We start from the raw sequence: 25,002 nt of genomic DNA, 5'->3' as shown, positions 1-25,002 counted from the left end.
GGTCCAGGCAGGGCCGAGGCTGGGAGTCTGAGGTCCAGGCAGGGCCGAGGCCGGGGGTCTGAGGTCCAGGAGGGGTGAGGCTGGAGTCTTCTCCCATAACACGATCCCCTGGGATCCGGCGCCCCCTAGTGGCTTCAGTTACCTTCGTCTCGTCTCTAAGGCCCCGCCCGCAATGACAACCCGTCCTGCGCCCCTGGGGGTGACGGTCCCTCACGACTGTTAGGAGACTCTCCTCACCCCAGGACCCCCTTTCTTGGAGGAGGGACACGTCCCCCCACTGCTACAGGCCCCCAAAAGCCAGGACCTCCGCTCCTGAGGCCAAAACTGACTTGTTCCCCTTCAAAGCCTTTCCTGGCCTCAGGCGCCCCTTTGGGACTTGATCGCTGGGCCCCGCTTCCCGTCTGTCCATCCCCAGGACGGGGTGGCCTCCCCTTCGCCCCATTTTTAAAATATTTCTTTATTTTTGAGAGACAGAGAGAGAGAGAACTAGTGGGAGGGGTGGAGGGAGAGGGAGACACGGAACCCCAAGCAGCGTCCACACTGTCAGCACAGAGCCCTTCGCGGGGCTCGAACTGACGAACTTTGAGATCATGACCTGAATCGAAGTCGGTCGCTTAACCCACAGAGCCGCCCCGCGCCCCGTAAATGAATTTCTAATGGTGAAGATGTTGCCGTACGAGGGGAACTACACCCAGAGATCTCTCATCGTCTGAGACGCTGTAATGAACAGAACAGCCCTTATTTACCATGAATTCCTTGCGTGTCCTGCTTTGCGCTTCCCCAGAGCCGTCCTTCCCCGTTGGGAAGTCCGAACCCCCTTTTCTGGTGCTGAATCTAACGAGGCTTCTAAGCCCCGATTTTATGCCTCTGTGAGCTGCATTCTCTTTGTGAACACCTGTGCATATAGACATAGTTCAAGCTGGGTTTTCTGATAATCATTTATCTGTTTAATTTGCGGGCATCGGGTACAGAACATAAGAGGTGACAGGGAGAAGATTTTTCCTTACGTACAACGTCTACACTGCTCTGACTCCCCCCTTCCCCAGCCTCCTCCCGTCTGCACAATGTAGGAAGACTTCTCGCTTACTAACGAGACAGAGGGCAGAGGGACCTTACCTGGCTGCCCCAGGTAAGCACATAAAGTTGTGTCTCATTACACAACATTGGCAACTGTCTCTGGAACGCCGTTTCGTTGCCTATCTTAGCTCCGTCTCGGGAGTTTCTCCAACACAATTAGCCCCCCGCTTCGGGGGGTCACCCCGCCTCACAATGGCCTCAAAGCCCCGAAATTCATCACAGGGACGCCGGTGCAGCTGACGCCCTGTAAACCATGGCTTTGGTCCCTGAGGGTGATGGGGGGCCGTCCCCACCTGCCGGGACCTCTGTGAGTAGAGGCAAAGGTCACCCCAGGGCTTCGGCTCGGGTGCAGACTGACCTGCCTCATACCCCAAAGTGGCTGCTGTGGAGCAGTGTGTTCGTCGCCCGTTCCACAAGAGGAACGGTGGAAAAGAAGCGCCAGAGCTCACGCCGGCTGTTGCCCCCGGGGGTGGGGGGTGCAGGGGAGGGTCCCGGCCGCGCCGGGGACCTGACCTCTGACCGGCTGTGTCGTCCTGTGCAGGGGCAGCTGTGAGGCTGGGGATGGCGGCCCTGCTGCACGTGGTGAACTTCGTGCTCCTGACCTCGGCGAGCGGCGCAGAGCCAGGGCCGGGTGGGTGGGGCGTGGGCGTCCGGAGGGGGTGCGATGCCCACTCCCCGTTGATGCTGGGAGGGGGCAGAAGACCCTCCCCGCAGACCCAAGGGCCCCCCACCCGTCCCCGGAGGGGAAGGGGTCCTTCTGCAAATCACACTACTGGTGGACGTGATCCCCGAAGACAGTCAGGGGCCCAAAGGCGAAGATTGATCCCCAGACCCCGAACCGTCCGGGGGTCAGACCCGCCGCGTGTCCGGGAGAAGCTTGCTGACACCCCCGCCCGGGACCCCCGACCCGCAAAGCCTCTCCCCGCAGGTGCGGGAGAAGGCAGACATCCCCCCGCAGCAGAGGGCGCCCGGGAACTCAGTCCGTCAGCGTCCGCCCCTTGGTCTGGGCTCTGGGCCTGACCTCAGGGTTCCAGGGTTCAATGTCATGGTCGTGCCCTGACCGCGGGGGCCTGCGCGGATTCTCTGCCCCCCCCCCCAATAAATAAGCAGAAAACGTGTGCAGTGACCACGGGAAATGCCACGTCCTTCTGGGCCTGGGGGCGGCCACGCTCTGCTTTCCCGTGAGGACACACGCGGTCGGATGCTCAGCGGCCGGAGCCACCCAGGAGCCCCCGGGCTCCAGCCCCCGCAGTGTTTGATATATTTTTCAAATCACTTTCTGTATTTTCCTGAAATTTTCAAATATTGTCACTATCACTAACTTGTCCGTATGTTTCAAGTTATTTTCTGTATTTTTCTGAAAATTTCACTTTATTGTCACTATCGCTAACTTGTCTGTATGTTTCAAATTACTTTCTGTATTTTTCTTTTCTTTTTAATTTTTTAAAGATTTTATTTTTAAATAGTCTCAAATTATTTTCAGTATTTTTCTGAAATTTTCAAATTATTACTATCGCTAACTTGTCTGTATTCTCAAATTACTTTCTGTATTTTTCTGAAAATTTCGATTTATCATTACTATCGCTAACTTGTTTGGTTTTCAGATTATTTTCTATATTTTTTTATTTTTTAAAGATTTTATTTTTAACTCATCTCTACATGTAAGGCTTGAACTCACAATCCTGAGATCAAGAGTTGCACACCCCACCGACTGAGCCTGCTTACGTGCCTCTGTATTTTTCCGTATTTTTCAAATTATTACTGCACTTAACTTGTATATCTCAAATTATTTTCTGTATTTTTCAAATTATCACTATACCTAATTTCTCTGTATTTTTCAAATTACTTTCTGTGTTTCTCGAGTTACTATCACTATAGCTAAGTTCATGGGTATGAAGTGACATCATTGTGCTTTGTTTTTTAAATGTCTTTCCACTTGTTTCAAAAAGTTTATGTTATTTTTTAATTTCATTTTATTTACTTTTATATTTTTTAATATAACTGATTGTCAAATTGGTTTCCATACAACATATTTTTGAGAGAGAGCACACGAGTTGGGGACGGGCAGAGAGAGAGAAAGACAGGGAATCCCAAGCAGGTGCTGTGCGTCAGCGCAGAGCCCACCTTGGGGCTCGATGCTACGAACGCTGAGATCAGGTGCTGAGCAAAATCAAGAGACAGACGCTTGACGGACCGAGCCCCCCACGCGCTCTGATAATGTGGGTTTAATTTTTTTGTTTTTTATCACAGAGCAAAAGAATGTATCTCCTATTGTGAACATGCAGCTGGATTCAAGGAAAAAGATGCTAACCTGGAATTACATGAGAAACGTGAGTGGGCACGAATGCATCATAGACACGCCGCCGGACTATTCCGCCAGGGTAGACCCGCAGGTGCGTGTCCGAGCCTCGCGCCTTACGGCTTTGCTCCTTTTAAATCCTGAATTTTCCTGTGAAATGACTCTCGAGTCCCCAGACAGCTTTGATTTCTCCTCTTAGTGCTTTTGTCCGGGAAGAAAAAAACAATCCTATATACGCTTATGTTCGGAAATAGGGGTGTGCAAATTAAAATGACAAATGCAAGATTTGGGGGAAGAAAAAACATACAGATTTGTTCCTGTTTTAACTTTTTACATCCATGAAGATGAACAGGAAGGAACTGAATACCCAAAGTGTGGGGAGCTTTGGTACCATTTTTTAAAATGTTTTATTTATTTCTGAGACAGAGACAGCGTGAGCAGGGGAGGGGCAGAGAGAGAGGGAGACACAGAATCGGAAGCAGATCCAGGCTCTGAGCTGTCAGCGCAGAGCCCGATGTGGGGCTCGAACCCACGAACGGTGAGATCATGACCTGAGCCAGAGTCGGACGGTGGGGGTAAAATTTACACACTAAATCCCGCGTATTGAGGAAGAACGTAACAGCCGTCTTTTCTGCACCCGCCTTTACTTTGATTTCTCTCCTTCCGTGAGGGAGGAGGGGGAAAGACACGGATTTGTCCGTTATGTGCACTCCACGCCCTTCACATCAGAACACCCCCCCTCCCCGACTCCATCACGGTCTGTGGGCTACGTTCACTCAGCCAGCGTACAGTTCAGATACTTCCTTAGCTTCATTCCAAGGATGTCGGGGAAGGAAAATTAGTATGTACCCTCTTAGGTTCGGTGTCCAGGGGCTGTGAATTAACCTGATGAGAGATGAAGAGAAGGAAGGAAATGTATTGCTATGCCTATGGAGCTTACAAAAAAAGTAGCCCAGTGAATAAGTCAAGTTAAGACCTTCTACAGCTAACAAGTGGGGAAAAGGGAAGACAGGGCGCCTGGGTGGCTCAGTCGGCTAAGTGTCCAACTTTACCTCAGGCCATGATCACACGGTTTGTGGGTTTGACACCCACATCGGGCTCTGTGCCGACAGCTCGGAGCCTCAAGTCTGTTTCAGATTCTGTGTCTCCCCCTCTCCCTGCCCCTCCCCGCTTGCCGTCTGTCTGACTCTCTCAAAAATAAATAAACATTAGAAGAAATTTAAATAAATGTTGAAAAAAATTTTAGTCAGATGAGAGAAACTTCCCCCCAAATGTTTCTTTCTGCATCTCTTGAATCCAAGTGTCTTCAGCTTATAACAATTATGGGGTTCCCCGGGGGAGGGCCCCACAGCGGGTGGGGGTGCCCCGGACAGGGCAGCAGGTACTAATCCTGCCCTGGGCGCTTCCAGCAGCTCAGATCCCCTCCACGCTGGGCCCGTCGGGATTGCTCCGTAAAATGGGTCTATAATGACACGGAAATGCAAACCGCGGAAAACGCCATGTTGGAGAATTAGCAGCTGGGCCTTGTTTTGTTTCCGCTCGATTTACCGCAGGCTTGAGTAGGAGTTTTATGCGGGAGCCTCTGGCGCCACCCGCAGGCTGATGGGGGTATTGCGTTCCGTCCAGAGAGAGTCCTGGGGGGAGGGGGAGGGGGAGACACTTTTTAAATTACAAGCGTTTGCTGTTGTCGGTGGAGGAAAGCCCCTGAGGCTACGGGCTCTGTGTCCAAAGTTCCTTGATCTCCTTATAAAGTCAGCGTGTTCGGAAACAGCGTCCGGTTGTCCGAACGTTATCCGTTTACAAAGAATGCTCATGTGGCTCCTTCCCCCAGAACCGTATGCACTTTGTTTCCATTTCCATTTTCATTGCAAATTCCAGAAAACCCTCGAAAGTTCAGCGTTTCTGTACAAATGACAACAGTGCCTGTTGATGTAAAAAAAGAGAAAGAAAAAAGGCAAAAACCTTCTTTTTCAGAACACAGAGATTCCCTTACATTCTTGCTGTTATAAGATTTTTCCCCCCAAAATTTGCACAGTCTTGAAAGCTTGTTTTGGGAGCCTCACTTTTTCCCCTCCTCGTTTCCCTGCATCGACCTCAGTAAAACAGACCATGCACAAGCTTAGTACAATATTTTTTTTAAAAAATTAAGTTTATTTCTCTGAGCACAAACAGGGGAGGGGCGGACAGAGGGAGAGACAGAATCCCAAGCAGGTTCCACGCGGTCAGCGCTGAGCCTGATGTGGGGCTTGAACTCACAAACGGTGAGATCATGACCTGAGCCGAGATCGAGCATCAGGACGTTAACCTACTTTGCCCCCGAGGTGCCTCTGAGCTTAGCACAATTTTTAAAAAAGCATGAGTTCAGTGTCTGAACCTGGTGTTTGGAGTGTTGTGCTTTTTTATCGTTTTACATTTTTTTTTAAGATTTTATTTTTAAGGAAATCTCTACGCCCAACGTGGGGCTCAAACTCACAACCCTGAGATCAACAGTCGCACGGTTTTACGACCGAGCCCGCCAGATGTCTCACATTTTTAAAAAATGTTGAATGAAATCAGCTCTTTCCAGAATATTCTGTGAGTGGCGTTTGATCTGAGCTGTGCGAGCAACAGAAAATGGAGTCTGTATTTTCTTAAGAGCCGACATTTGTGTGTTGGGGGGGGTTGGGTTTGTGGTTCATTTCCTTCCGTGTGGTCTGCACAATTCTGAGGGTTTTCTGCTGCAGGAGAAAGAAAAAAGAAGAAGAAAAAAAAGCTCGTTCTTCTGCAGAGAGAGGTCGTGATGTTAGGAGACGCTTGCTGAGCCTTCATCTCAACTGGCTCAGTCATCTCCCAGGGCTTTGTTAGGGAAAAGCTCCTTCCAGTGTGTCTATGTGTGTGTGTGTGTGCGTGTGTGTGTGTGTGTTTAATCCTCGGGTTCCCTTCTTTGTTGAGACCTGAGCACTTTTCTGCAGAGTCAGAACATGCGGTGGGTCGCAGAATTGCACAATTTCTCGGTGGGATTTGGGGTTTTCCGTGAGCCCAGCAGCCGAGCCGGAGGGAAGACAGGACAGGCTGGGGCTGATGGAACAGCATTCCTCAAACTCGTGGGGGGTTTTTTTGTTTTGTTTTCTGTTTGTTTGTTTTTTAATTTTTTAAAATGTTTTATTTATTTCTGAGAGAGAGACAGCGTGAGCAGGGGAGGGTCAGAGAGAGAGGGAGACACAGAATCTGAAACAGGCTCCAAGCTCTGAGCTGTCAGCACAGAGCCCGACATGGGTCTCAAACCCATGAACTGTGAGATCATGACCCGAGCCAAAGTCAGATGTTTAACTGACTGAGCCACCCAGGCGCCCCTCAAACTCGTGTTTTTATTCCTTCCTTAGCAGCCCCCACCCCCGCAAAGCAGGATAGGAGGCGGGATAGGGGTTCTTCGCAGCCTGAGGATTTCCAGCCACCACCCCCCCCCCCCCCCCCCCCCCCCCCGTGTAACTTTCTGCACCGCGTTTGGTGCAGACACATGCTAACGGGGCTTGGGTTTCCTAGGACTTGAACTTGAGGGGCTCGGGTTTTCTAGGACTTGAACTTGAGGGGCTCGGGTTTTCTAGGACTTGAACTTGAGGGGCTCGGGTTTCCCAGGTTTTGAACTTGGGGGGCTCGGGTTTCCCAGGACTTGAACTTGGGGGGCTCGGGTTTCCCAGGTTTTGAACTTGAGGGGCTCGGGTTTCCTAGGACTTGAACTTGAGGGGCTCGGGTTTCCCAGGACTTGAAGTTGAGGGGCTCGGGTTTCCCAGGACTTGAACTTGAGGAAGTGCGCGTGTCTGTAATCATCCACCTCCTGGCCAGTCCACGCTGAGCGCCCACCGCGGCCCCCCCTGCGCCCCCGGAGTGCAGGGGCTTCACAAACAGGATGCAGCAGTGCTGACAGTTCTCCGGTTCGCTCCGAGTTTCCTCTCCAGCTTTTTTTAACCCCGTGTCCTCAGCTCTCGGCGTTCTGCACGTGACGCTGGTTGGGAGGCGGCTCTGGGTCCCCCGCGGCCCATCCCCTTGTGCCAGTTCCGCATTCCCTCCCGGCCCGGGGTGGGGGTGGGGGGCCAGGGACAGGTGCCGGGGTCCCGGGCAGGACGATGATGAGAAATGAGCAGTCCCCTTCGCCCATGAAGGAGACCGGAGCGTGGCCCCCGCTACAATGTGCATCACGTTTGCAACTATGTTGCACAAAAGGCTACACTGTCTGATCGCGGTGACGTCATATGCCCCCAACAACAACTCTTGAGAAGTGAAAGTGGATCAGGGTCTGCCAGGGGCTGAGGAAAGGGGTCCGCTCTGCGTGGGGATGGGGGAGGGGATGAGAATGTTCTGGAAACAGAGGTAGTGGCCGCCCGACATTGCAAATGTGCTCACTGCCTCCCCCGGGCCGCCTCAAAGGGATCGAAATGCTGTTTTCTGGTTATCTAAGCACAATAAAAAAATGAAAATTAAGAATATCTGTAAAAAGCTGAAGCGCAGAGAAAAAGATAAATATAGGAATGTGTAGGTAATGGGGCGCCTGGGTGGCTTAGTCGGTTAAGCGTCCGACTTTCACTTAGGTCATGATCTCGCGGTTCGTGGGTTCGAGCCCCGCGTCGGGCTCTGTGCTGACTGCCAGCTCGGAGCCTGGAGCCTGTTTCAGTCTGTGACTCCCTCTCTCTCTGACCCTCCCCTGCTCACGCTGTCTCTCTCTCTCTCTCCTAGAAATAAATAAAACATTAAAAAAAAAAAAAAGGAATGTGTAGGTAAATCAGACAAAGGTCTCCGCCCATCCTCAAGCGCCCCCCCCCCCCCCCCCCCCACACACAGGTTGAGAAGGACGGGGCCCTTCATCACCCGACAGCGTCCTTTCCTCCTTGTCTCAGTCACAAATGGGCCCTGGTGCATTTATTTCTTTTTTTTATAATTTTTTAATGTTTTATTTATTTCTGAGAGAGAGAGAGAGACAGCATGAGCAGGGGAGGGTCAGAGAGAGAGGGAGACACAGAATCCGAAGCAGCTCCAGGCTCCGAGCTGTCAGCACAGAGCCCGACGCGGGGCTCGAACCCACGGACCGTGAGATCACGACCTGAGCCAAAGTCGGCCGCTTAACCGACGGAGCCCCCCAGGCGCCAAGCCCTGGTGCATTTACTGCTTCTGACACATTTTCCTACTAAAATCTCTGAATGTGTTGCCCACAAGCTTCCTCCCTGGTCAGGGTCCTATTGCTTGTCAATTACCTGATTTTTTGCAAATCCCGGATTTTCCCGCCTGCTTTTCTTTAAATGATGGGAGTCTCCCCCCGCCCCCCACACCAGGCCTGGTAAGTGCCAGGGACCTAGTGCAGGGATCTGGGACTGTCACCCACACGCATGCAGAACCCCCTTCCAGAATGTACTCTGGAGGCCAGATTCCAGAGGGCAGGCCCCGGCTGGATTGTCAGGCACATTTGCACACCCCGTCCCCCCTCGGTCCCCACCCCACAGCGGTCCAGGCTCTAGGGCCACCGTCTCTTACCTTTGCGGAGCCTCAAAGTCAGGCAGAGAAGTGGGAAAACTTTCTAGTGGCGCAGGCAAGCACAAACTCTTTTCCTCTACACTCTTAAGTGCCGTGATGGAGCTCTGCAAATTAGACACACAAAAGCCAGATTCACTGAGGCAGGTTTTCTATACTGGTAAAAATTCAAGGTGCCACGAGGTGGGGGCTTCAGGGAAGGAAGAAAATGGCCCCAATGAAGCAGTGAGACTTGAGAGTTTTATACCATTTTTTTTCACACAGAGCAGTAAATCATGCAGATGTGACGAGAGACAGGAAACTAGGCCGAGGGCAGAAATTGGGGGAAGGAAGACATTTGAAGGAAACTATTGGAGGACAGGGTTAGTTTTAGTCAGTTTGTTCATGCCGGTCCGAGCCGGTGCCAACTTTCCGTCCTGCTCATGGTCATAAAACTTCCCCCCGAGACCCCGGGTCCGCGGAATGTATTAGAACTTTCCGCTGTGAGTCACATCAGGGCTGCGGGCATTCCGCGCCTCCCTGTTCTGAGAACGGTCCTCATGCCCAGGTGGGAAACGGGGACAGAAGCAGGGACGTCATCGGCATTCGTGTGGTCCCGGCCGTCGTGGGTCAGGCCGTGGTCTGTGACGACCGTAGTTATTCGGGGAAACGAAGCGAGGTGGGCGCTGCCCCGGGGAAGTGTGTCCTGCACGCGCGGTGACCTCAGGGCGCTGCTGGGGTGGGTGGAGGGGTCTCCGGCGGGTCCGAGGCAGGGACACGGGGCAGGGACGCCTCCCGACAGTGAACTGTGGCCTCTGCAGGTGACGCAGGACCTCAGCTACGTGTGCGCCTTCCCCAACTCCGTGCTGCGCAGCGGGGCCACCCTGACCCTGAACGTCACTTGTGATGGGGCCGTGTTCCAACGAGTCCTGAGCTTCGCCAACCCAGGTGAGGTCCCGTCAGCGGGGAGCGCAGGGTTCCCGGCACGTCCCCACCGGCTCAGGGTTTTGGGCGCCGTCTCCCCAGGCAGGGAAGGTTCCGGAGCCGTGAACTTCTCCTGCCTCATTTACCACGTGCGCTTCATGAACTGCAGCTGGGCGCCGGGCCCCGCCGCCCCGGCTGACGTCCAGTATCGCCTCTTCTCCTGGGCGTCCAGGTGAGCCGCACCCCCCGCCCCTGGCATCTAGGCGGGGACCTAACTTCAGTGCTAAGCCCGCGTGGGGCCCAGCGAGGCTTCAGAAGCGTTTGGCCCAGGGGCCGGGGGTGAGCGGCCTCTGGCTGCCCCGGGGGCGGGACCCGTGTCTAGTACGTGTATTTTCCCAAGAGGCACATCAGAGCCTTCCTGTGCGAGGGAATGCGAAACGAGGGGGAAAAAAATCCTCTACACTGTTAGGTTTGTGAACAGGGCGTGCAAATTAAACTGGCAAGCACTATATTAACAGGAGAAAAGCATGCAATGTTTACTTTTATATGCACGGAGTGGGGCCTCCATAGAAAAGAAATGGTTGAGGGGCGCCTGGGGGGCTCAGTCAGTTAAGTGTCCGACTCTTGCTTTGGGCTCAGGTCATGATCTCACGGTTCATGGGTTCGAACTCTGGTTCCGGCTCTGCTGATGAAGAGACGCACAGAAGGGGCAGAGAGAGGGAGACACAGAATCCAAAGCAGCTCCAGGCTCCAGGCTCCGAGTTGTTAGCACAGAGCCCGACGCGGGGCTCGAACCCACCAACCGCGAGATCATGACCTGAGCCGAAGTCGGACGCTCAACCGACTGAGCCCCCCAGGCGCCTCGTCACCACCTCGACTTAAACGTGCCCCTAAATGTCCCTCTTGTACGTGACAGTCATGAGGCCGAGGCGGAATGTGTCCACTACGTCGTCGATGCCACGGGGACACGTGTGGGCTGCCATTTTGATCAGCTCGGCAAACCCCACAGGATGGATAATTACTTCTTCCTGCTGAACGGAACCAGCAGGGAAACACAGATCCCGTTTTTGGATTTCACTCCATTTAAAGCCGTTCAAATGGGTAAGACGCTGCCTCACTGTGCCTTCTCCCCGCCGACCCGGGGAAGCGAGATCCATATCTAGTACTTGCATTTTCCCCAAGAGGCACATCAGGGCCTTCCTGTGCATGGAAACGCAAAACAAGAAAAAAGATTATCCTCTACACTCTTAGGTTGGTGAACGGGGCATGCGAATTAAACTGACAAGCACTATATTAATAGGAGAAAACATACACACTTAATGTATTTTTTATACACATGGAATGGGGCCTTCATATGAAGGAAATGATTGAGGGCCCCTGGGGGGGCTCAGTCGGTTAAATATCCGACTCTTGCTTTCAGCTCAGGTCATGATCTCACACGTTCATGGGTTCGAGCCCCGGATCGGGCTCTGCGCTGACGGTGTGGAGTCTGCTTGGACTTAAAAAAAAAAGAAATTTTAATAGAAAGCAATGAATTGGGGAGTTATGACCCAACAAACAAAAAGAGGTGGTAAACTGAGGAAAGTTTATGTGGAAACTAATGAGAGACGGGGTGACGTCAGCACAGGTCGTTTGTTCAGATTCGTCTTGGTTCCGACTTTCTGGTCATCAAACACCTACAACTTCCCCGGAGTCGGGATTCATGGAAATCCTTATTTCTTGCTGAAAAAATGTTTATTTTGGGGAGAGTGCAAGCGGGGGAGGGGCGGAGAGAGGGGATCAGAGGACCCAACGCGGGCTCAGCACCGACAGCGGTGAGGCCCGTCCGGGGCTCGAATCCTCGAACCCAGAGATCGCGACCCGGGCCGAAGTCGGACGCTCAACCGACTGAGCCCCCAGGGACCCCTGTGAGGCTCCGTTTTTAAGGCCGTTTCAGGTTTACGGAAACGCAGAGCCGAGGTCAGAGAGGGGGCGCGTCGCCCCGGCCCGTTCCCCGATCAGGACCGTCTGACCCGCGTGTGTGTGTTGTGTGTCTGGCGGCAGAGAAGTACGACCCGCCCGCGAACCTCACCGTCGCCCACAATCGATCGCACCACGTCATCCGCTGGGACAACCCCACGATCCGATTCGACATCTCGAGTCACATGCTGTGCTATGAGCTGGACGTCCAGACGGCGGTAAGCAGCACCTGACCGTGAACGCCCCACAGCCGCGGTCCGGCCCGTTCGCTCGTGTGCAAAGCTCCCGGCCCCCCCCACCCACGGGCCCGGCACGGGCGTGTCACCCCTTTTTTATGATACCGACTTACTTTTTTTTTTTTATTTTTAAAAAGTAGTCTCTCTGGGAGCGCCTGGGTGGCTCGCGGGTTAAGCATCAGCTCTTGGTTTCGGTAGATCGTGATGTCATCGTTCGTGAGTTCGAGCGCCGCGTCAGGGCCTGTGCTGAATCCTTGGGATTCTCTCCCTGTCTCTCGGACCCTCCCCTGCTCGTTCTCTCCGTGTCTCTCTCTAAATCAATATACTTTAAAAATTATTTATAAAATTTTTTTTTCAAGTAATCTCTACGCACAATTTGGGATTGGGTCGTGAGCAGCCCAGACCCCAGGGCCTTTGCACATACCACAGCCTCCACCCACAGAGGTTCAAATCCACAACTCCGAGCTCAAGAGTGGCATGCCCCCCCCAAAGGAGCCGGCCGGGTACCCCAAAATAGCATTTATCTTTATTTATTTATTTTAAGCTTATTTATTTATTCTGGGAGAGAGAGAGAATGAGCAGGGGAGGCGCAAAGAGAGAGGGAGACACAGAACTAGGCTCCAGGCTGGGTCACGCTGGGTCACGTGCAGGGGACGCCCCCCTGGGTGCTCAGCGTGACCACGTCCCCCCTGAGCCCCACATCTGGCCTCGTCCCCGAGTCCTGGAAGTTGGGGACTTTCCGGCCGACGCAGCCTCTCCGTTTCCTCACGACCTGGGGCCTCGCCGTGTGAGTCCCTCACAGAGGGAGGGTCACGGGCAAAACCCGTTCTCGTCTTCGTCACACACTGTCCCGCACACTGACACCCGCGTCCCCCAGGCTCCCCCTGCGCCCCTGCCTGGGGGATTCGGTCCCGAGCACCCCAGACCCCAGGGCCTTTGCACACACTGCTGCCGCTGCCCCCAGGCTCTGCCTGCACCCCCAAGTGCGGGGTCCGTGTCCGTATCCGCGCCCGTTCTGACCACCGCCGGTGCGTCTGCATCGCGCCTCCCTGTCCGCCTTCTCCCCGGCCCCGTCTGCACTCAGCCGCTACCGGAACGTTCCTCTGCCTCTGTTTTCTGCCTCTTGCGTCCAGCGGGCGAGTTGCCTGAGCACAGGGGGTCCCTGTTCGGATACCTACGGCGACGGCAGAGCCGGGCACACATTGGTGCTCAATAAATGTTGCCGAATGAGTGAATGTCAGGAATATCCGTGTGTGCGCGGCCCCCAGACGCCACGAGAGCCCCTCTCCTGCCCACGGGACCCACCGCCAGCCGTGGATCTGCTGTCCCCGATCCGTCCCCAGGGCTCATGTGTGGGACTCCACACAGGTGAGCTCACCTCACCGGTGACGGAGGATAAGCAGGTGTCTTCTCACTGGTGACCTGAACAGTGAGCTATGCACACGTGACCTCACAGAAGTGACCTCGCACGTGAGCTCACACAGCTGACTTCACAGGTGACCCCATATAAGTGGCCTCGCACAGGTGGCCTCACACAGGTGACCTCACACAGGTGACCTCACACGGGTGATCTCACACAGGTGGTGTCACCCAGATAACCTCACACAGGTGGCCTCACCCAGGTGACCTCGCACAGGTGGCCTCGCACAGGTGGCCTCACACAGGTGGCCTCACACAGATAACCTCTCCCAGGTGACCTCACCCAGGTGACCTCACCCAGGTGGCCTCACACAAGTGGCCTCGCACAGGTGGCCTCACCCAGATGACCTCTCCCAGGTGACCTCACCCAGGTGGCCTCACCCAGGTGGCCTCACCCAGGTGGCCTCACACAGGTGTGCAAGCCCGCTGTCCTGTGCATGTCATGCCCCAGGCACCAGGACGCCGGGGGCAGGTCCCCGTTGGTGGTGAGCTCCCGACCAGCTCTGTCCGCAGAGCCTCACAGATGCTTCCGGCAAATACGGGTTGGCATGGGCGACGGCCTCTGAGGCGCTTCGTCCGTACTACACACCTGAACGCTCGAACAAATGGTACCTTAGGGGCCGCCTTCCCGCCACCTGTACGATCCCCGGAGAACATTCACGAGCCGGCAGTAAATTCACAGCAAGGGAACTTTGCATTGAAGTTTCTCTTCCCTCTTACGTCCTGCACCTGCGGGATGCGAATTAAACAAAAGGGAGGGGCGCCTGGGGGGCTCAGTCGGTTGAACGTCCAACTTCAGTTCAGGTTCGAGCCCCGCGTCGAGCTCCGTGCTGACCGCTCAAAGCCTGGAGCTGCTTCTGCTTCTGTGTCTCCCCTCTCTCTCTCTGCACCCCCACTTGTGCTCTGTGTCACAAAATATAATAAACGTTGAAAAATATCTTAATTAAAAATACATAAATAAACAAAAGGGACAACTAAGAGGAGAAACGAAAGGCCAATGTTATTCCTCTGCGTATGGGAGCTCAGCAAACAAGTGAATCTTGAATAGCTACAGTTTGGGGCTTACCCGCCTAACTAGGTTGAAGGGAAAGGGAAGGAAAAAGCTTCTAGAAGAACGAAGTTTCTAGAAAACGAGGGTGTAGAACAGGTGTTTTGATGTACAAGCCTTCTTTGTGGGCGGAACCCCCCCTGCGGAAGGGATTGAGGGTACAGTCGGTCGTTCCTGGAAGGGAGGTGTCCCCACGGGGCGATTTCAGGCACCCCCTCATTCCCAGTCTTCTGCTCTCCGACCGGAAGGGAAGGTCTGAGGCTTCTTCACACCAGTCCTGGGAGGCGGGGGTGGGGGTGGGGGGGGTCCCCACATTTGCAGACGATGCAGAAAACACTAACAATTTTTCCGTGTTCACAGGGTACCCCCGCCGGCAGTAACCCTGTAAGTACCCCGTCCGTTGTCTGCGACGTCCGGGCTGGGACACCCCAAAGAGCCGCCCTTGATCCCCGCGGGCGCACACGGCCCCCTCTTCCCTCGCAGGTTTTCCAGCGGGGCCAGGACCGCAATGTGTACGCGATGCCCGGCTCCGCGCTCAGGGGCGAGGCCGCCCTGCGGGCGAGGGTGCGGTACGTGTACGGCCACGTGTGGAGCGACTGGAGCCCCGCCGCGCGGCTGGGTGAGCGCCCGACACCCCGGGCCCCGCCGCCCCCGCCCCGTCCGCCTCTTGCGTGGACTCGGGGTCCACGCCCCCACCCCCGTCCAGGACGAGGTCACCTCGGACCCTGACGTCATCACAGCTGTGAGACCCGGGGGGCCCCGTTCACCGTTTCGGGGTGACCGCTCGGAGTATGCACCAGTTGGATGCCTACCTGCTCTGCAGGCCGGCAGCCCCCTCCCAGAAGAGCCTCGAATGCACTCCTGGGGCGCGTTCTTTCTAGAAAACGGAGCTACCCAAGGAAACCTCCGGTGAGACGGAAAACACGCCTCTCACCTGCGTTCAGGTTTCGCAGTTAGGCATTCATTCCTTTGGCAATGCAGTGTGGTGTTGACCCTGAGCGTCCATGGAGCAGGATTGCGTTGTGGGGAACTAGTTGTCTCCTCGTGCAAATGTATCCGGGGGGCCATCTCTCGGGGGCAGGGGTGGGGGATGGGGCCTGGAGGAGGGCGCCCTGGGAGGGCCCGGTAGCCCAGAAAGGTCAGATCCGCCCGGCCAGGCCAGCGTTCCTGAGTCCCGCGGAATCGCTCTCCGCGCCGCAGCCCCGCGGCCTCGCCCCCCACCCCGCGCGTGGCCGGGGCGCTTGGTGTGCGCGAGGCCGACCCCGCGCGCCCCTGATCCGCGTCTGTTCCCCGCCAGGCCTCGGGGAGCGGGACTCCGGCGGCGCCCTGCTCGGGCTCGCGGGGGGCGCCGCGGCGGCCGCGCTCGTCTTCGCGTTCGTGTGCAGACGGTAAGCGCCCCCCACCCGCCCTTCCCAGGAGGCCACGCGGCGCTGACCCGGACCCCGGGGGCGGCCGGGGCCCGCGAACTTTGAGGGGGGCCCGCGCATCCGGGGAGGGGACCCGCGAATCCGGAGACGTGGGCCTCGAACCCAGAGGCGGGAGGAGCCGAGTCGAGGTTGCTTAGCGCTGGCGACGAACGGGAGGGACTTGCCCCCCAGGAGCGGGGTCTCTGCTGCGTCAGCCGCGACCCGCGGCCACACAGCCGCAGGGGCGAGGTCGGAAGGACCCTCCCGCCCCGTGTGCCTGTGGGCTGCTCTTCTCCCAGCCGAGAGCCCTCCGGGTCCAGACCCTGCGCCCTGAGGTCGCCCGAGGGGGGGTGGGGGGCGCAAAGCACGACCCGGAGGCCCCGCCCCGTGTCCACAGCTGGGACTTGCTCGCAGGGTCCGCGGTGAGGGCGGCCCTCCTGGTGCCTCAATTACGCGGGTTCTTGGGGAGGGATGGTGACGGGGGGGGGGGGGGGGGGGGGGGGGGGGGGGAGCAGGCCGGTGACCCTGGACAAGCCCCGCCCCGCGGCAGGGGAGTGTCCAGGAGACCCCGGAGCTGTGGGCGGGGCGTCCGCCTCCCACCTGGGGCCCCAGGTCCCTGATACGCGGGGACCAGATTCAAACCCCCGGGGAGTCCTGGGGGCTCCGCGGCGCAGGGGCGCCCCGACCTGGCCGGGGTTCCTGGGCACCAGGGTTCTCCCGGAGGGACGTGCGGCGGCTGGGGGGCGGGGCGCCCGCCCTCGGTGCCCCTCACGGTGTCCGTCCCCGCAGGTTCTCCGTGACGCGCAGGCTGCTCCCTCCCATCCCGCAGGTGAGGAAGGAGGTCGCCCAGGCCCTCACGACCGCCCCCGCGGTGAGTGACCCTCCGTCCGCACCCAGAGGTGGGCGCGTCCCCTCCCGGCGGCCGGGGGTGTGTGAGGTCCCGGGGTGCGGGTGGGGGGGTCTCTGGAGGCGGGGCTGTCCGGGGGTGTGTGAGGTCTCGGGGTGCGGGCGGGGGAGGTCCCTGGAGGCGGGGCTGTCCCGGGGTGCGCCGCTGGTGCGCGGGGGTCAGCGGAGGGGTCACGCGGGTCGAGCCGCCTCCAGCACACAAGGCGGTGCACGGGGGGCGCTCACCCCAGAAGCCGAAACCCCGGGCCACGGAGACGCACGGTCCCCCCTCTGCGGAGACGCGCATGGCGCCTCTTCCCTGCTGCACATCCGGGGCTGGTGGGGCCCCTCCCGGGGCGGGCGCTGGGGGAGACCGGCACCCCCTCCCCCATCGCCACACCTCGGACCCATCACGTGGGCGAAGAAACACCCCATTTCCAGATAGAGCCGCCTTCGCCTCCTTGAGCCCCAAGTGCCTCCCCCTGATGACGCACCCAAAGCAGCCCGTGGGGGCTCCGCACCCCGGGTCGTCCGCGAAGCTGGGCTGCCCTCCCGTGGTGGGGGGTGTTGAGGGTCCGTGGATAAAATTGGGGCGAGGCTATGGGGTTTCCTAGTGCGTCTCAGGTCAGGCCCGCGCAGGGCCCTGCGAGTTAGGGGACCAGCCGGCCTTCCCGGGTCGCATCCACAGGCCACAGTCTGACCGACGCACCAGGTCGGGGACCCCCCACCCCCGTTTCCTGCTTCTCTGGGAATCAGGGGCCGCCTGCGGGTGGGGATCCGGGTCCCCATTTCACGGTGGGCACGAAGGACCCCTCCCATGAGCTACTGGCTGGAAAGGGGATTCTCAGCCTCCGGTTGCCCGGGGTCGCCCCCACCCCTTGAATTGGGGGCGGCGTCCCTGAGTTCGGACGGCCGCCGTGAGGGATCCGCTCCTTTTCGTGGCCGCGTAATATTCCCCCGAGCGCGTCTCCCTGCGTCCGCGCGCCCCGCACGGATGGTTCCTTGGGCGCAGGGGCCCCCCTGTGCGGGGAGGGGTCTCAGCGCTGGCCGCCTCCCGTGTCTCAGGTCCCCTGGGACGACGGCCCCCCGCCGCCCGGCTCCCCGGACCCCGAGGACGTCGTCACGCTGGACGGAACGTGGTGACGCGCGCCGGGACGCGCACACGCAGTGCGTCCCGCCCCGGAGCGCTTCTGGAAACCGCGCTCGTGGGCACCGTTCCCTCCGTCTGGGAAGAGCAGTCGGCTGACCCGCAGCAGCGCGGCCCCCGAACCCCGCAACCCGGCTTTTCCTTTTTTTTTTTTGGGGGGGGGGGGTTGTGCTCACGTCCAAACGGTGGGATCGCGTGTACCGCGTGGTGGCCGTGCGCGCGGCGCGCTGACCGTCCGTGTGTCCGGCGCTCCGAGGCCCCAGGCGGACGCACGGCGACCCTGAAAGAGGCCGGCGGGCCCCCCGCGCCCCCGCGCCCCCACCCCCGGTGCACCTGGCCGGTCCTGCAAGCTGAAAAGCGAATTTGGAAACGCGGAGGAAACGCGCCGTGCCCTTTACGCAGCGAGCGTTTCCCAACGGGACGACACAAGTGGCTGGGGGGGGGGTGGGGGGGGTTAGGATCGGATCAGAGGGCGGGGCCCCCCCCTTGAGAGCACGCAGTCCTTACACAGTCCTGGGGGCGCCCCCCGCCCCCCGCCGTGAGACGGGCGGTGCCCAGGGCGCAGGCCGCAGGGAGACAGCGCCTTTCCCGGATGGTAAAATAAAATAAAATAAGAAAATAAAGAAATAATAAAAAAATACAGGCGCCTGGGGGGCTCAGTCGGTTGAGCGTTGACTCTGGCTCAGGTCATGACCTCACGGTTCGTGGGTTCAGGCCCCGCGTCGGGCTCTGTGCTGACTGCCGGCTCGGAGCCTGGAGCCTGTTTCAGTCTGTGTCTCCCTCTCTCTCTGACCCTCCCCTGCTCACGCTGTCTCTCTCTCTCTCTCTCTCTCTCTCTCTCTCCTAGAAATAAATAAAGCGTTAAAAAAAGAGATAAAAAGAAATTTTAAAAAATAAAATAAGATAAAATGAAATAATAAAAAATGGAATAAAATGACGTGAAACAAAATAAGATAAAATAAAATAAAATAATAAAAAATAAAAGAAGATAAAGTGAAGTAAATAAAATAAGAAGATAGAATATAGTAATATAAAATAGTAAAAATAAAATAAGAAGATAAAGTAAAATAAAATAACACAAGACAAAATAAAGTAAGACAAGACAAAACGTAAGATAAAATAAAGCACAATGAAACAAAATAATAAGAACACAAGATAAAACAAGGTCAAATGAGAGAAGACAAAAAATAAGATAAATAAAATGCAATGAAATAAAATAATAAGGGCGCCTGGGGGGCTTAGTCGGTTGAGCGTCCGACTTTCGCTCAGGTCACGATCTCGCGGTTCGTGGGTTCGAGCCCCGCGTCGGGCTCTGTGCTGACTGCCAGCTCGGAGCCTGGAGCCTCTTTCAGAGTCTGTGACTCCCTCTCTCTCTGACCCTCCCCTGCTCACGCTGTCTCTCTCTCTCTCCTAGAAATAAATAAAACATTAAAAAAAAAAAGAAAATAACAAGATAAGATGAAATGAAACAAGACAAAAACCAAGATAAAATGAGGCGAGACGGACAAGGGAACAGAACGGGGCAGAACAGAGTCGGCCGGGCGAGCCCGAGTCGGACGCACCGCACGCCCGCCGCTCCAACACGGGTTCTTCCTCCTCACGCGTTTCCGTCCACAGTTTGTAGTTTTCACTCAGAAGGGAAACTACAAATGTACAGTGACAAACTGGCGCATTTGTGCAACAGCCGCGGGCACCTTCCCGGGGCCCCTGGGGTCCCCAAAGTGCGCCCGGCGCGCACCTGTCTCCCTGCGGCGGGTCCCGCACGGATCCCGTTACCCGCGCGCGGCAGCCACTGTGGAGCGCAAAGCCGGGCGCGGGGCGGCGGGCGGCTCCCCGAACGTGGCCCTCGGGGTCGGGGGGCTGCGGGGTGTGGATGGGGCCGTGGGCCTTCGTGCCAGGGCTCGCGCGGCGGGGCGGAGGGTCCCCAGAGAAGTAGGTGTGTCCGACCCCGGGGTCAGAGGGGACCCCTTTCATCACATCGTGCAAGGGGGGCGCTCACCTGTCCCAGCAGCTGCCTCGAAGCCCTCCTTCTGGTGTCTACACTGGCTGTCTACACTGCATCACCACACCCACAGGCTTTGCAGCCTGGACTCGGCAGGGTCCTCGCTGCCCTAGGAGCCTGCATGAACCCCACCCCGAGCCCAATTCGGGAGGGTGTCCGGACCGCCCCCGGCCCCCCTGCGAGGGGCCCTTTGGACCCCGCCCACCGAACAGCCCCCGAGTTGCATTCGCGCTGTGACACCGAGTGGCCACCCGTGGAACGTGGCCCAGCCGAGCGACGGCACGGGACGCGGTTATGACGCACAGCAGGGAGGCTGCGTCCTCAGGGACCGCGCGGTTTCGCAAGGGGATGCCCGGCAGACACGGCCCGTGCGCGCCCTTCTCCGTGGCCGGAGACCTGCAGACACGCGGCCGAGTCGTGGGCACACAGGACGCACAGTGTGAGGCTTCGGATGATCTTGCGGGACGTCCTGGACACGCGCCCAGAGCTTTCGGCCCGAAACAAGGATGGGGACGTCCTGGTCTGCGCGTGGTGGCTCTCCGGGCGCAGAGGATGCGGAAGACGCAGCGCGCAGCTAGCAGGGTGCCCGTGCGCACCCACGCAGGCCCAGGACGCAGGGAGCAGGGTGCCCGTGTGCACCCACCCAGACGCAGAGCGCAGTGAGCAGGGTGCCCGTGTGCACCCACGCAGGCCCAGGGCGCAGTGAGCAGGGTGCCCGTGTGCACCCACGCAGGCCCAGGGCGCAGTGAGCAGGGTGCCCGTGTGCACCCACCCAGACCCAGGGCGCACTGAGCAGGGTGCCCGTGTGCACTCACGCAGACCCAGGGCGCAGTTATCAGGGTGCCCGTGTGCACCCACGCAGACCCAGGCCACGGACACGCCGGCCCCGATGGCGTGGCACACAGCCGGACCCGTCAGAAGTCTCTACGGAAAAAAACAGGTATTTCGTAAGAGGCGATGTTGTCTGATAAGCAAGGCTTTTCTTGAAAAACCTCCCTGTTTTGGGTCAAGGCCAGAACCCCAGCGTCAGCATCTTTTGGAAGATTTCCCAGCACCCGCACACAGGACTGTGTCCTCCAGGCGCAGGAAGCGCTTGCTCATTATCACGCCGACAGCGGTCACCGGGACCCCACACCGGCTCCGGCCGCGCGAGGAGCCGCCCGGTCCCCGTGCCGTGGCCGATAAGCAGCGAGAATACGGGAAGGACTCGGCAGTGACCGGGTGAGGGCTCCTGAGCCAAAGACAGAAGCTTCTGCTGAAAAAGCCTGTCGGGCCGGAGCGGTGTGGACGCTCTTGACCCGGGAGACTCTGGTTTACTGCACGGGTTTAAGGAAAGGCCGTGGGGTCCAGCCCTGGCCTGTGCCGCTCGCCAGCGCGGTCTCCTCTGTGCCTCAGTGGGTTGGGGGTCCCACGGGCTGGCCAGGCTCTGCCTCCGGGGACTGGGGGCTGGGATCTGCGGCCAGAGTGCGGGGCAAGGGGTGAGTGATTATGCTCGAAGGGAGACTAAGGAAGAGTTTTGTTATTTTAGGACTATCCTGGGGCGGCCGTGACAAATGACCACAAACTCGGGGCTTCCAACCACAGGCGCATCACCCCCCAGCTCTGGAGATCGGACGTCTGAGATCCAGGAAGACCCCTGAGACCCGGGGGGCAGGACCCCTGAGACCCAGGGGGGGCAGGACCCCTGAGATCAAGGCGGGGCAGGGCTGTGCTCCCTCCTGAGGCCCCAGGGGAGGGTCCTTCCCGCCTCTCCCAGCTCCTGGGGCCCCAGGGTCCCCGGGCTCGTGGCCGCGTCCCCCCGTCTCTGCCTCCGTCTTCACGTGGCTTCTCCTCTGCGTCTGCATCTCCTCCTCTGTCTCTTACAAGGACACCTGTCATTTCCAAATCAGGTCCCCTCTTCAGGCTCCAAGGGACATAAATTTTGGGGAGCACCCTTCACCCCAGCCCGGTTACTGGAGGTGTCTGTTCTCCCTGGGAAACTCAAAATTTCGGAAAGGCTGTGGGCCTCCCAGATAGAGCGCGCTGGCCCCGAGCGAACGTCCGCGTCCCCAGAGGCCGCACCCCGAGGCGTGTCCGGGAGAAAGGGTGCCCGGCGAGCCTCTGCACACCGCGGGCGGCCAGCCTCGGGGACGCGGGCAAGCTGGTCCCCGAGCAGCCGGCTGGGAATCTTCGAGCCAGGAGCGTCCTGCCCTTCGGGCTCAGGGCAGAGCCTTTCGGGCGGTGCTATTTTTAGCTGGGCAAGTTCACCAGGGAAGCCCCTGTTCTCCCGGGAATCCCACACATAAGGCCTGGGGTCACGGGGCGACCCTCAGACCAGAAAGTGACCCTGAGGCACCTGGGGCCAGTGTGAAAATATTACTATACGTTAGTGCACGGTTCGTTAATGTTAATAAAGTGTTGATAGCATAGAACGCTGATGTGTGTATAATAATAAACATGATGTCTCTCTAATAATAAACTTACCTAATACATGCGTATAATACATTCATGTGCGTCTTGTAAGTTATTGTAACAATGTACTTACTGTATCACGTACACATTGTATAGAATACATGATAACATAGTGCAAGGCTCTAATTCAGGGGTCTGTTGTGCAGGGGCCGTGTGCACAGGGGACACCCAGCTGGGCTCATGGAGAAGGTCTATTCTGGGCTGGAGGGTGCAGGGCGGTGTGCACAGGGGTGGAGGCAGCAGGGGCCGTGTGCACAGGGCTGGAGGCTGCAGGGCCGTGTGCACAGGGCACCTGGCCGAGTGGCGAAGGTCTATTCTGGGTCTCCCGCAGGGCCAGCTGTGACCGCTGCCTCACCCACTTCCGTTCTCCGTTCCGCCCTGTGGCCCTCGGCCGCCGCGCGCTGCACACGGTCCTCGGGGGGGCTCCTGAGAGCCCCCACCTCACGCCCCGCCCCTGGGGGCGGTGGGGGGAGGGGAGACACGGGCCGAATGGGAGGGGCCGCCGGCCGCACAGGTGGGGGGGGTCAGGTCCCTGCTTGTGCCCACACCTCCCTGGTCACCGGGACTGCTCCCAACTCAGTGCCCGCCCCACCTGGCCAGTCCCCCCCCGTCGGCCGTGGGCCCCAGAGCCCTGTGCTCTGAGCATCCATCAGACTCCTACTGTATACGTAGGGAACAGCCTCCAGTCTTAACATGTGGGTCCCCCCCCCCACACCCTCCCAGAGGAGGGAGGACGGGGAGGCCGGCTCCGTCCCTTCCTGGGGGCGCAGCGTCCGTCTCCCAGCCCCCAGCTGAGCGGCTGCTCAGCTCCCTGGACACGTGCTCACGGCGGCCGGGGGCCTAGGTCTCCCCTGGGGCAGCTGGAGCCCGACCTGGGGCTTCAGTCTTTTCTTTCCCAGATCTGGACACTGAACTCTAAGATCCAGGGGGCGGGGCCGCTGAGAAGGGGCGGGGCCACTGAGATCCAGGCGGGGCGGGGCCCCGGAGATGGGGCGGGGCCGCTGGGGTGGGGGCGGGGCCACGGAGATCCAGGCGGGGCGGGGCCCCGGAGATGGGGCGGGGCCCCTGAGGTGGGGGCGGGGCCACGGAGATCCAGGCGGGGCGGGGCCCCGGAGATGGGGCGGGGCCACGGAGATCCAGGCGGGGCAGGACTCCGGAGATGGGGGCGGGGCCGCTGAGATCCAGGCGGGGCGGGGCCCCGGAGATGGGGGCGGGGCCGCTGACATGGGGGCGGGACCAGTGAGATCCAGGGAGGATGGGGCCGCTGGGATGTGGGCGGGGCCGCTGAGATCCGTCTTCACGTGGCTTCTCCTCTGCGTCTGCGTCTCCTCCTCCGTCTCTTACAAGGACACCGTCATTGGATTCAGGACCCCCTCGTCCGGGATGCGCTCATCTCAGATCTTTCACTTACCTGCAGGTGTATCAGACTGAGGGTTTTCTAATGTTTATTTATTTCTGAGACAGAGAGAGACAGAGCGTGCGCAGAGGAGGGGCAGAGAGACAGGGAGACACAGAATCCGAAGCAGCTCCAGGCATCTCCCTGGTGTCCTGTCTCCATCTTTTGCTTTTAAGGCTCATGCAACTCCATTGGACCGTCGTGCATATGCAGGGAGAATCTGCTCACTTTCAAGTCGGCTGGCTAGTAATTTTAATTGCATTTGCCAAGTCCCTTCCCAAGAATTCCTAGATTCACATTGGACTCAATAATCACGGGGAGAAGAATCTTGGAGGGCACCTTTAGAATTCTGCTGACTACATCCCCCTATACGAATGACTGTTGAGGTTCGTTGAACTATCTTTGAAAATTTTTAATGTTTTATTTATTTCTTTTCTTGAGAGACAGACAGCGCGAGCAGGGGAGGGCCAGAGAGAGAGGGAGTCACAGACTCCAAAACAGGCTCCAGGCTCTGAGCTGGCAGTCAGCACAGGGCCCGACGCGGGGCTCGAACCCACAAACCGCGAGATCATGACCTGAGCGAAAGTCGGACGCTTAACCGACTAAGCCACCCAGGCGCCCCATGTTTTATTTATTTCTGAGAGAGAGCGAGCACGAGCAGGGAAGGGGCAGAGAGAGAGGGAGACACAGAATCAGAAGCAGCTCCAGGCTCCGAGCTGTCAGCACAGAGCCCGACGCGGGGCTCGAACCCACGAACCGTGAGACCACGACCTGAGCCGAAGTCGGATGCGCAACAGGCACCCCTAAATCACACTGACCTCTGATCACACCTCCCTTATCCCAGCGTCATGAGCCTCGAGAAGTTGGTGTGTGGTCCGGGCGGTGAAGGGGGCCAGTCCAGGAGCAGCTGGGCCCGGACAGGGACGTAACCAGGGCCCTGGGGCCCCTAAGCTGGGACTGAGTCACAGAGCACGTAGGGCACGAGGGACGTGTCCACTGGGACCGGGAGCGCAGCTGGGCAGGCCATCCGCCCACATTCATGCCCACGGCTCCTAATCACCGCTGCCAGGAACTTGGCAGACCCTCCTGGAAGCTCGGGTAATTAGCGCTGTAACAAAGAGGAACAGGAAAAGAACAGTTTTAAAAGAAAGAGGGGGTGATTCCCAGGAAAGTACGGAACGGGTGACCCTGGGTTTGAGGCAGACACAGACACTCAGGGAGCAGCAGACGCCGGAGGGGGCCGTCGGGCAGCCTCAGACCACCGACCACGCCCAC

The 25,002-nt window shown here is 58.3% G+C and overlaps 1 protein-coding gene across 1 annotated transcript; it reads left to right on the top strand.

Moving 5' to 3' along the window:
* The first annotated feature begins 1,638 nt into the window (after window positions 1-1,638).
* LOC120240549 (granulocyte-macrophage colony-stimulating factor receptor subunit alpha-like) lies at window positions 1,639-20,178 on the top strand. Its single transcript, XM_039245290.1, is given in 14 exon segments — window positions 1,639-1,708; window positions 3,328-3,470; window positions 9,676-9,802; window positions 9,881-10,010; window positions 10,695-10,879; window positions 11,822-11,972; window positions 12,439-12,445; window positions 14,924-15,059; window positions 15,738-15,828; window positions 16,636-16,717; window positions 17,797-17,870; window positions 18,142-18,218; window positions 19,563-19,810; window positions 19,954-20,178. Coding segments are annotated over 14 exon segments (1,746 nt in total).
* Window positions 20,179-25,002: the final 4,824 nt, after the last annotated feature.

This window comes from Hyaena hyaena, unplaced genomic scaffold (assembly GCF_003009895.1).
Source record: "Hyaena hyaena isolate Hyena2069 unplaced genomic scaffold, ASM300989v1 scaffold_259, whole genome shotgun sequence".
Taxonomy (NCBI): Eukaryota; Metazoa; Chordata; class Mammalia; order Carnivora; family Hyaenidae; genus Hyaena; species Hyaena hyaena.
This window is presented reverse-complemented; position numbering and strand designations above follow the sequence as displayed.